The sequence below is a fragment of the Elaeis guineensis genome, chromosome 4 (assembly GCF_000442705.2).
Source record: "Elaeis guineensis isolate ETL-2024a chromosome 4, EG11, whole genome shotgun sequence".
NCBI lineage: Eukaryota > Viridiplantae > Streptophyta > Magnoliopsida > Arecales > Arecaceae > Elaeis > Elaeis guineensis.
Genome location: NC_025996.2, coordinates 13,661,875 through 13,672,467, shown reverse-complemented (window position 1 = coordinate 13,672,467; position 10,593 = coordinate 13,661,875). Strand labels below are relative to the sequence as shown.

At 36.3% G+C, this 10,593-nt stretch overlaps 1 protein-coding gene across 1 annotated transcript in view; it reads right to left on the bottom strand.

Moving 5' to 3' along the window:
- Positions 1–10,593, bottom strand: part of LOC105043803 (uncharacterized) — an 85,380-nt gene continuing 74,787 nt past the window's right edge. Inside the window, exons 52-64 of the mRNA XM_073255589.1 lie at positions 10,297–10,475; positions 9,691–10,191; positions 6,809–6,986; positions 6,573–6,709; positions 4,776–4,902; positions 4,082–4,303; positions 3,649–4,008; positions 2,928–3,086; positions 2,557–2,838; positions 2,273–2,476; positions 2,132–2,184; positions 1,215–1,323; positions 1–500 (exon numbers count right to left, since the gene is read on the bottom strand). Coding sequence (XP_073111690.1) covers positions 159–500; positions 1,215–1,323; positions 2,132–2,184; positions 2,273–2,476; positions 2,557–2,838; positions 2,928–3,086; positions 3,649–4,008; positions 4,082–4,303; positions 4,776–4,902; positions 6,573–6,709; positions 6,809–6,986; positions 9,691–10,191; positions 10,297–10,475 — 2,853 coding nt within the window. The 3' untranslated portion in view covers positions 1–158. The remainder of the gene's footprint in view (positions 501–1,214; positions 1,324–2,131; positions 2,185–2,272; positions 2,477–2,556; positions 2,839–2,927; positions 3,087–3,648; positions 4,009–4,081; positions 4,304–4,775; positions 4,903–6,572; positions 6,710–6,808; positions 6,987–9,690; positions 10,192–10,296; positions 10,476–10,593) is intronic.

Genomic DNA, 10,593 nt, shown 5'->3' with positions numbered 1-10,593 from the left:
GACCCTATTCCAGTACAAGCAGGTAGCCCTCAACATGTCTTCCCAATCATCCATTAGCAGAAATGTCTTCAACCTAGTTTTCCTTTGAAATCCCTTTTTCTCTTGCATGTCCGTGCTGCTCAGGTAGCTTGGATAATTGAATTCTACTAAAATTGATCTCATCTTCCAGCTGATGGAGTTTCTGAAGTTTGGTCAGAAACTCTCATTGGCCTCCACTCAGACTCTTCTTTCCGCTGCCGCAATGCAATAAATTGAAGCGCCTCACTTTGGACTTGGTATATGTAACATGACCAAGGATAGGAGTCAGGTGCAGACCACACCACTTGCTCTTCAAAGAGTGCATCCTCTACAATTCCTTCACGCGCACAGTATGCAGAATCAAGTGCAGGCTCTTCATAAGCAGCCAATGCCACACATCCAACTGCGATGTATCCGTCTGGTGGTCTTGGAAGCCAAATCGACAGAGGAGCTGCATAGTCCTCAGCACAATTTCTCCAAACCTGTGCACAGATAACAAAAAGCCAATGTCACCAATTTCAAATAACCATCATGATACAATTACTATCCACAAAGTTAACTCTACCCCTTAATTAACTCGGTATCCAACTCCACAGGTGGATGCTTTTCTATCTCAACATTGATCATGTGGATGATCCGATAGAGTAGAAAGAGCAAAGAAATTAGGATTAGTTGCCACATGAAAATGTTTAGCCATGGCCAACTAAATAGTTGCTGATTCACTGGCTCTACATTTTATATGGGGAACTTAATAGCTATCCCTTAGTTTGACTGCCACTTTACATGCAGTGCTGACAAAATCAACATTTTACATGAGTCCATTGACACAGTGAGGCCAGTTTGTGTACATGGTTGTGCCTGTTTTGAACATGTTTTGGCATGAGCAGATGATTAAATATAGAACAGCCATCAAAATCAACGCCAGGAGTAAAAATTTTCAACAGCACCTAAACATAAAATGGCAATCAATTTAGGACGTAGACCTCAATTTACCATTTTACACAATGAATGTGGTCCAATAAGGTGATTACCAAGTCAATTTTTCTAACAGCAATATCCTTCACTCAGATGGAGATAGTTTGAATAATTTCTCACCATCTTCTGGTAGCAATAGCAGTATGCTAGAATTGCACATTAAGAGAAGACCACCTTCACAAAGAGTAATCAAAACCACAACTTGGTAGTTAAGAACTTACCAAGTCATAGCCCATAGGAAGTGCAAAATTCCGGTCGGAATCTTGGTAGATGGCTGCAACATGTGGTGGATGGGTGCCTACATGGGCTATGTCCCCTACAGAAATATACCTGAAAGAAACCAATCCATACCGTGCATAAGTATTAGAGCATAATATTATTCAGCACATGCTTTATTTAAGAGGAGAGCGCTGAGAGGCAGCAGCACAAAAAAAGAATGACAGGCTTATCACACCAAAGGAGAAAAGTTGATAATTATAAATAAATCCTACTCAGGGGGGCTTCAGATTCCAGCATGGTGCTGGACCCAAGGCTTTCCCACTACATAGATGTCTCTAATTACAGTTTTACTTTTATGTGCAGTCTCCAAGTAGCAATGATTAGACTTTTGGCGCTACATAGCATGTAAGCTATTTGCAGATAAACTAGACCGACCCACTACAACAAAGTAGTAATCTAGTCCAAATCTAGAATTCACCATTCAGAAAGATAGCATGCCAGCAATGATTGAACTAAAGTCTTCGGGATTATGACAACTACCAAACTCTGGCCAACTGGTTGGAGTAGCTTTGGTGCTAAATAGCATGTAAGCAATTTGCAGATAAACTATATCAAAACACTATAACAAAGCAGTGATCTAGACCAACTCTAAAATTCAACATTTCAGAAGATAACATACTCCGCAGAAGTTATATCGAAAAGAGAGCAGACATTAAAATCTGCATCACTGAATAGCAATGGAAGACTGATAATTACTGAAGAAATTTGCGTTGCAAGTCTTGACATTTACAACCCATTGGCGTGAGCTTTATAAATTTATATAACTTTGAAGAAAATATTGATTTTATAACTATTGACATGATAATGAGTAAAGAAAACTTTGACAAAGTCCTAGAGATCAGACTTCATGATAAATTACCCATCAGGACAAAGGGGCCTCCATATGCTGCAAATTGTCCCATCATCAGCAACCTATTAATGCATGTCAATCACATATTGTGAGGCTGCAGATACTAGTAATGGAAAGGAGAAATCAATAAGCTAACTTCTTTAACACCACCTGCTTTGGAAACAATGTGCATCGACTTTTACATTCTTGTTCGCTGCTCCAGATCTTTTGAAAGTTGAGACTGTGCTTTGTAAATCTCCTCTCATCAGAAATTGAATTTCCTCTTTGTTTTATCAAAGGCCTAAGCCGGCTATGAGAATCCCTCCCATCTGTTTCATCCAATGCAAATTGTACATGCCGCTGGCTTGAAGGAACCTGTTCATTAAAAGTTGCAACATGAGCAGTCTGCCTACGTTGTCATATCACCCATCCACCAACCCATGCAAAGTACTAACCTTTAAAACTAATATCTTAGCATCTGCTTGGTGTGCTTTCCACATTTTCCGTATGGAAGAACATATTACAACAGCCTGAGGTTCTTGCGTTTCATCATCCTCGACATTGCACTTGATGAGACGTACAAATTTTTCTGACCTCGCAAAGTTCTTGATATGAATAATCACATGAGAGGGTTTTGGGTATCCTGCTTTAGCCAACTCCAATGCCAGAAGTTCTTCCCAGGGTACATCCCATAATATCTTGCAAGGTTTTTTGTCCATTTTATCTAGAGCCAAACACTGCAGTGGAAAGAAAACAAAGAAAAAATGTCAGTGATGATAAAACACACAAGATAAAATAACAAGCATAAGGAACTATAATTCCCAACCTGGAGCAGCATGACACGCTTGTTTGTTATTAGAACAATCCTTTGACCAGGCACAATGAAATGGTCTTCATAATAATCAGACCATGCAAACTTCGAAGGCTCTTTGAATAAATCAGTACAACCCAGATGTCCACTAGCCTCTGCCAGGTAGAGGACCATCTGGAAACGGTATATTAGTGAGTACGTACAAACAGGAACTACAATTTTATTACAACAGAATAATTCAACTAAATACTTATGATTAAGGATTTTATGAATTTAAGTGCTGTCAAAGTATTGTTGCATTATGAATTCCTAGCTGATTGCTTGCTAAAATTGAATAGCAAATCAATGTTTACATCTGCATTTTTTCAGTAAGCCACTCGGTAAATTTGCTATTGATCATTAAACTCACCAACCGTGAAAAGATTGAGGTGCCTCTAAAGCTACAAGGCTTGGGACCAAGAAATGACTGGAATTGGAAAGAATGCCTTCTGTTAAATCCAAAACTTGACTTCAAGAATAAATGGTGTTTCAAGGTTCACAAAAGTGATTTAGAATCTCAAAAACTTTATATATATATATATATAAAGGTAGAATAGTGAAAACTTTGATATCCGAAGACTACAGACTGTTCAAGCAAGGGAACAGATTCAGTTGTTCATTCAGTCCATTTTTCTTCTTCTCAGAAAACAGCAAAAGGCTACATTAACATTAAAACACCAGTAAGCAATAGATGTACCTGCCCAACTGCTTCTCTTTCATTATACTCTTTGATGACACCATCTGCATGAATAGCACGGGGATTTCTAATTCTTTCAGTTACTGACTTGTTATTTAAGATCTCTAAGCATCTGGCACAGCTGGCACCAATGCCATCTACTGTTAATGAGACAAAATCCAGTGCTCCGCTCAATGGCTGAACAACAAACCCTAAAAAGGCACGCCCAAGACCATGAGCAAGCCCCAGGATACCATACTGTCTCGCACTCTCTACAGGTTTTCTCAGAACACCGGAGACTCCAAATGCTACACCTTGTGCAAGAGCTTCTGTCCCTTGAAGTATTCCATCACCTACACCAGTAATTTTCCTTGACCACACCTGAAACAGCTTGCAGTTTAGAGTGTGTGTGACAGAGGGAAGAAAGGAAGAAGAAGGAAGAGGAGGATTTTACCTGCTTCGAGCGCAATTGGAGAAACTGTCCATCTGTCGAAAGCTCTGCAAATCCTTTACTAAGTGATGCCAAAGTTGATTTTGTCATACCAAGCACATCGACAGAGAATATTAGATGCAAAGGATTGTGGATGAGATCTCTCCTAATACGATTTACAATAGCAGGAATTATGGAGCTTTTCCGCATGAACCTACTTCTGTGCATCACCTTCCTAAGATGCACCTAAGGCAAACACACAAGAATTTAAGGAATCACAACGGGGTGATTTATAGGGCCATTAAATTGAAGAAACTAGTTGAACTACTAGTCTAGCATAAAAAAAATCTGTCTACTTTTGTTCCTCAGTTAATCTGTTTAATTTTAATAACTCATCCACAAGTCTTTAGGACTCAAGAAAGTTTGAAATTTCACATGTGCTAGATACAGATATTAATATATCAAGCGTATTATGTAATATGTGGCAATTTGATACAATCCAGATTACTAAATAACAATTCTTTATGCAGGCAGAACATCAAAGAAAAGCTAATATAACCATTTCAGATTGGACCGATATCAAAATTAAACATCTAGAAATAAGACAGTTTATTGAAATTGAAATTTTAATCCAGTTAGACCAAAGAATTTCACTTTTGACTGTTATTTTTAAGATGATGAATTGACATATCACAAAGAAAAATCACTTTCCACTTACCTGAATCTTAAAAGCATTCCCGACAGCAGACAGTACAGGGCTCCACATACCAAGGACACCATGCGGTCTTTGGGTTGGTGCAGTCTCCAATGACAGCTTCAACCGTACCTCTGACACATCAATCAATCTGCACAGACAAAAATCGTATCAAACTAGTTGTATATTCTACAAGAAATAATAATACATCTCTTAATTACTTTTCATTATTTTTATAGATACAAGTTATGAACAAGAACTCTGCCTTAAGTTTTAAGTTGATATTTGCTTTATAAGGTCACAGGTTGTACGGCAGAAATAATAAAGCAAGTATTGCATCACAACAGTCAGACAAGATAAGAAATATGATCTCTTATTTCTCAATAATCAATAAAAATGTTGATTGAAAAAGAGGAACAGAAGTTATTCACGGAAGGAGAAAGTATGGTTATATTAATTGGTTGCATATAGGATTTGGAGACTTGCTCCTAATATAAAATGGTGTGACTTCTAATTGGTTGCATATAGGATTTGGAGACGTGTTCCTATATAACAATGGTTTGAGTTCTAATTGTTACTGTTCTAAGTACTGTAACTCACAACCCCAGAGAAGGTTGGGGGGGGGGGGGGGGGAGGGAGAGACTGATCCTATTTGTGTTTACTACACCACAGAAAATTATTAGTAGCCCATTTTAGATATATTTTAAAGAGTGGAATAACGACAGGAAAAAACAGTAGATTAGCAGAAAGGGGAGGCAAAAAGAAAAGTTCATTAACAGGAAATATGCCCATTCTCATATTTGTGAATACTGGGACAACCAAATAATCAGCTCAAAATCAGGGCTACAAATAATCTTAGCTGCTCATAAGCAGGTGGGCTCAGCTCAGCAGCAGCACATTTCAGTCTCAGTTCAGTCAAAAAATGAGCTGCGCTTGGACAGATTTCAAAACTAGGTTCATAAACAAGCCAAGCCTCAACACCTGTGTTATTCAAATGTAGTGGGAGAGCAGGGCTCAGCTTGACTAAAGCTTGATCAAAGCTTAGCCAAGCTGAGCTTGAGCAGGTTCTATTGAGCTCAGCTGGAGTTTGAGCTGAGCTCAAGCAGGTTGTTCAGGTGATGAGCTAAGAGTGAGCAACCTGGTACTTGGCTCGGCTCGGCTTGATTGCACCCCTACCCAAAATACAAGATCAACCAACAGTTAGTAGGCAGCCACCAATTACACCACATGAATCATGCCAAAAACCCATTCTTCAAGTCCCAAATGACCAAATGGCCCAACAGCTAGTAACAAAAATTTCCATCATTTACAAATCTTGATATTGTCTCCACGATTCCTGACAAAGCTTGAAGAGCAAATAAAAAAAGCCAAAGAAAATGACAAGTTGGTAAGCTGCACATGCATTTTGAACCAGCCAAAGAGGATAAAGTGGATAACTAAGAAGTTGCCACTGTTTGGATTGATACAAGAGCAAACTGTCCAACAGTGTATCAAGTGAATAACAACCGGAATGCATGTGACTATCTTTGCAGACAATACATCCAATAAACATAAAAGAATTAATAAATCTACTAAGCTTGAATAGAGTATCTAATAAGGTTCACCATCTTGGTATTGAACTTCGTACCAATACTATCATATTACGGTGTTGGTATGCGGTACCACACAAGACGGTGAGGCATACCAAGTGTAGGTACGGTACGAGACTACGTACTAGTTCAATATACCTGGTATAGTACATTAACAAGTAACAACCGATACAACAAACCTTGGTATCTAAAATTCATATTTTAATATGATGAACAAGAAATAAACACTTACTCTATACGTATCTCTGGATCAACCTGAGCAACATTTGAGCTGCTGGGGATGCTATCTAGACGAAGATTATTGTAAAAATCCACCAATGCCCATATGATTGGCTCATGAATATTCAATCTCCAACATTTATCAGTTACCTAGTATATACAAAGAGGAAATGCTGGCAGTGTAAATACATAAGACTGCTACATTTAGAAGTCATTGTTCTAAAGTATGATCATGATGCTTAAACTTACCCGGACATAAACATATGGGTAAATCTGAATGCCATCAGCATCCTCATTGTTCATTGTGATAGTCGCCTTGAAGACTGGATGGTTAATATCAGGCATATCCTCAGGTGCCAAAAGAACAGGCATCAATGTTAATGGCAGCTGGTTATCAAGTTGTAATTGACCAATAATGAGTTTAAACCTGGCAAAAGGTGATATGTCAAAACGATTAAGACAACACAAGATTTATACAACTAAGAGATACTACAAAAGTACAAATAGATAAATCTGGATACTTAATTTACTTTATAATTTCTAATAGGTAGTAAAATGTATGGTCATTGTTAATCCCAGCAAATATATAAGAACTTTAAACCCCATGGCAACCATTACTGCAAATAAACCAAGTAATCTTTTGGAGACACCTAGGTGAAACGCTTTGTGAAAATTATTCCAAATCAACTATTGCATTTATTTCAGTTGCATTACATTTGCATTTTACTAGATTTATGTTTTCCTTTGTGTTTTGTGTGTATAGTTAATAAATATTTATGCATTTACACTGGAGAAATAATGAGATCATCTCCATTCAAACAGGGCAGAAAAAGGGATGGCACATCTGTTGTGTTGAAAGCAAAATATATAACAGCTAATGGAATCATTGACTTATAGGTAAAAGACCATCACTTGCCCTCTGTCCATGACCATGCAGCGCCAAGTGAAGCAGAAGCCGAGTAATTTTACTTGCTAAATACAAAAACTCTTGACTCGACATGCAATAATATTAATCATGCATGTGCACGTATATTATTCAGGTCATAGTTAAAAATAAATAGAAGTTATGCACCGTTAAATGTATGAATTACTGGAAAAAAAAAAAACACTTTCTTAATATGAAGTGACAAGAATCTAATTCTTGTTGCAGTATTTACAACAACATGTAAGACATGCATGTAGTGATCCTGATGATCTTAGTTTGCACTAAATAAACATTTCTGTATTAGCACTAAAAATGACATTGTTGTAAATTACCTTTGTTACAATGTTGATATATGATACATCTGTGAACAAAATGCACAAATAATTTAAAAGAAGTGTTGACTAGCAGATGATGCTCATAACAATGACGAACTCAATTATATACACCAAAAGAACTCAAAAACATGCCCCAAATTCTGACCCTCACTTACCACTAGCCATCATATTAATATTACCAGAACCCATATATAAACTTGAGGATACCAAAGATGTCAAAGTTCAAAATGCAGGGTGTTAGTCCCCACAAAGTATTCTTCATTTATTGTTATCAAAGGTAAAATGAATTCCAATGTTATTGTTTTAGGTATTCATACATACATGCATGCATGCTTGCTACATGTCATGCATACCTACATGCAAGCATGCAGACACACATGCACACAGTCACAATGGATTAGTCAGCTTAAACAACTCCAGTTAGGAAGCAAAACAGAACAAATACAGGTATATCCATATTTGTATCCATATTTTTTCAATGAATATGAATACGGCTATGAATATTAAACGGATATCAAAATCAATATCCATATTTGCTGCAAGCAGATACATATATAAGTCGGATATTAGTTACATCCATATTTTTTCTGTCCAAATACAGAAATAAGTCAAATATTATTCAGATATAAGTCAGATTTTTGGTCGAACTTAATGATGAAAACCAATATTAATTATATAATCATAAAGGATGGTAACATAATTTACTATGTAAATTGCATGTGACATAAGATGACTAAAGATTTAAGGCATGATTATTGAACCCGCATGGAGACAAGATGTGGTTAAGAGTCCAACTTACTTGTTTGACTGGATTTTTATTTAAATATTAAAAATTAAAACTATTTAAAATAAAATAATATAAAAATTATTTAAAATAAATAATATAAAAATTAATTATTTTTTATCAAATATAATCATTATTATTTAAATATAACGTAAACAAAAGATAATCACGAATTATCTATTTTTTAGAGAGGTTGTAAGAAAAATTATTGGAAAATATGTATAAATGTAGAAATATAAATATTTTTAGCAATAAAATTTTGAAAATATATAAAAATAATTTTCCATTTTTTATCAAATAAAAAAATATTTTTATAGAAAATAATGATTAAAATATGAATTACAGCAATATACAAGAAATGGTTATTTAATGACCTGAAAGCTTTTCAGTAAGTAAAACTAACTACCTATTTATATTAGAAAAAACATCATAGTTTGATGGCTGGGTGCTTGCTTTTTTATCGCAGTGTTTCCTGTTCAAGCCCTAGGCTTCACCTACTAATCTAGAGAACAGTGGATTTTTGCTGGATATCATGATCCGAGCTGGATTTTTTACCAAATATTAGGAGCCAAATACAAAGAAGCCTTTAAATCTGAATTGCTATCCATATCTGGCAAAGGTTATAAATAGATATTCAAATTCAGATCTGGATTTGATTTTCATCCAAATCCGATCCGAATCGCATACGAAACCGGATTTAGAAAGATTGTGTCTAAACCCATTTTCAGGCCTAACTACAGTAATATAGTAAACTAAAATATCAGGTTATCTTGCTAAACACACATATATAAACACAGCCACAATGGGATAGTCAGCCAAAACAACTCTAGCGATATGCTAAACTAAAATATCTACTTATCTTGCCAAATAGAATATAAGGTGTATCTGTCAACATATTGCAGCAATAAGTGTGCAAGCATATAATGCCAATGTAATATGTTAAAGATATCAGTTTATGTAAGATAGTTTCTACAACACTATAACTTCCAACGTGTAAGTATATTTTAGAGTTGTATCTTGGGGAGCATCACAGAATCAACTGAACTAGTAAGTACAGCTTTGCAATTGACCATCACCAACATCTTACCTGCTTGTTGTTCCAGCATCATACCCTGTTGAATATGAAAGAAAGACTTTCTCCAAGTACAGATACAAGAGCTCTCTTGGTCTATGATCTATCAGTGAAACCCCCACAACCCCCAGTTCAATAATAAGCTCCAAAGGCGTACTAGTCTGTAGATGTGAAGTGCTCCAGTTGTCAACAGTTGCAAGATCATGCTCCTTATGTGATTCCAATTGGGTTCTGTCATCAGTGAATCGAACAATTTTGATATCTCCAAATTCCATGACATGAATCTGGATACCCTGCGCTCTCAAATCTGCACAAGTATCTGCCGTTTTTTCCAAGTTGACATTTTGAACATAAGTTTCAATTCTATTATGGATACCAAGATCGAGAAGTTTCTGCCCATATGGGTCATCCCAAGAGAACTTTGTCGTAGAAAGTGGTTCCAAGTGGATCCATGCATCTTCATCTAAACCAGACTGGCGAACATTGATTATTGTACTGAGGGTCCTGTTCTCAATTCTGAAAAACAGGATATACCAATATAAGAATCAGCAATTGCATTCAACATATATTCCCTATAATGTTATTAATAGCAATAAAATATAACGCAAAATAAATACAAACCTGATAGGACCATCTGCTGACTCCAGACGTAATACAACTAAGAAACGTGAACCCTCATCGTAACCACGAACTTCAGCCCTTAAAAATCTCCTTTCATGATGCTTTCGTAACACTATAATGATGGTGTCTTCCTTTACAATTTCTACAGGAAAACACCAACATGTGTCTTCCAGCCGAACCTAGACCGTGTTAGAAGATTATTTGGTAGGAACAATTAGATCATGCGGAAGACAAATCCCATATAACAATTACACAGATTCAATTATGGACATGTAAGGAACCCAAGAAAACTCAGGC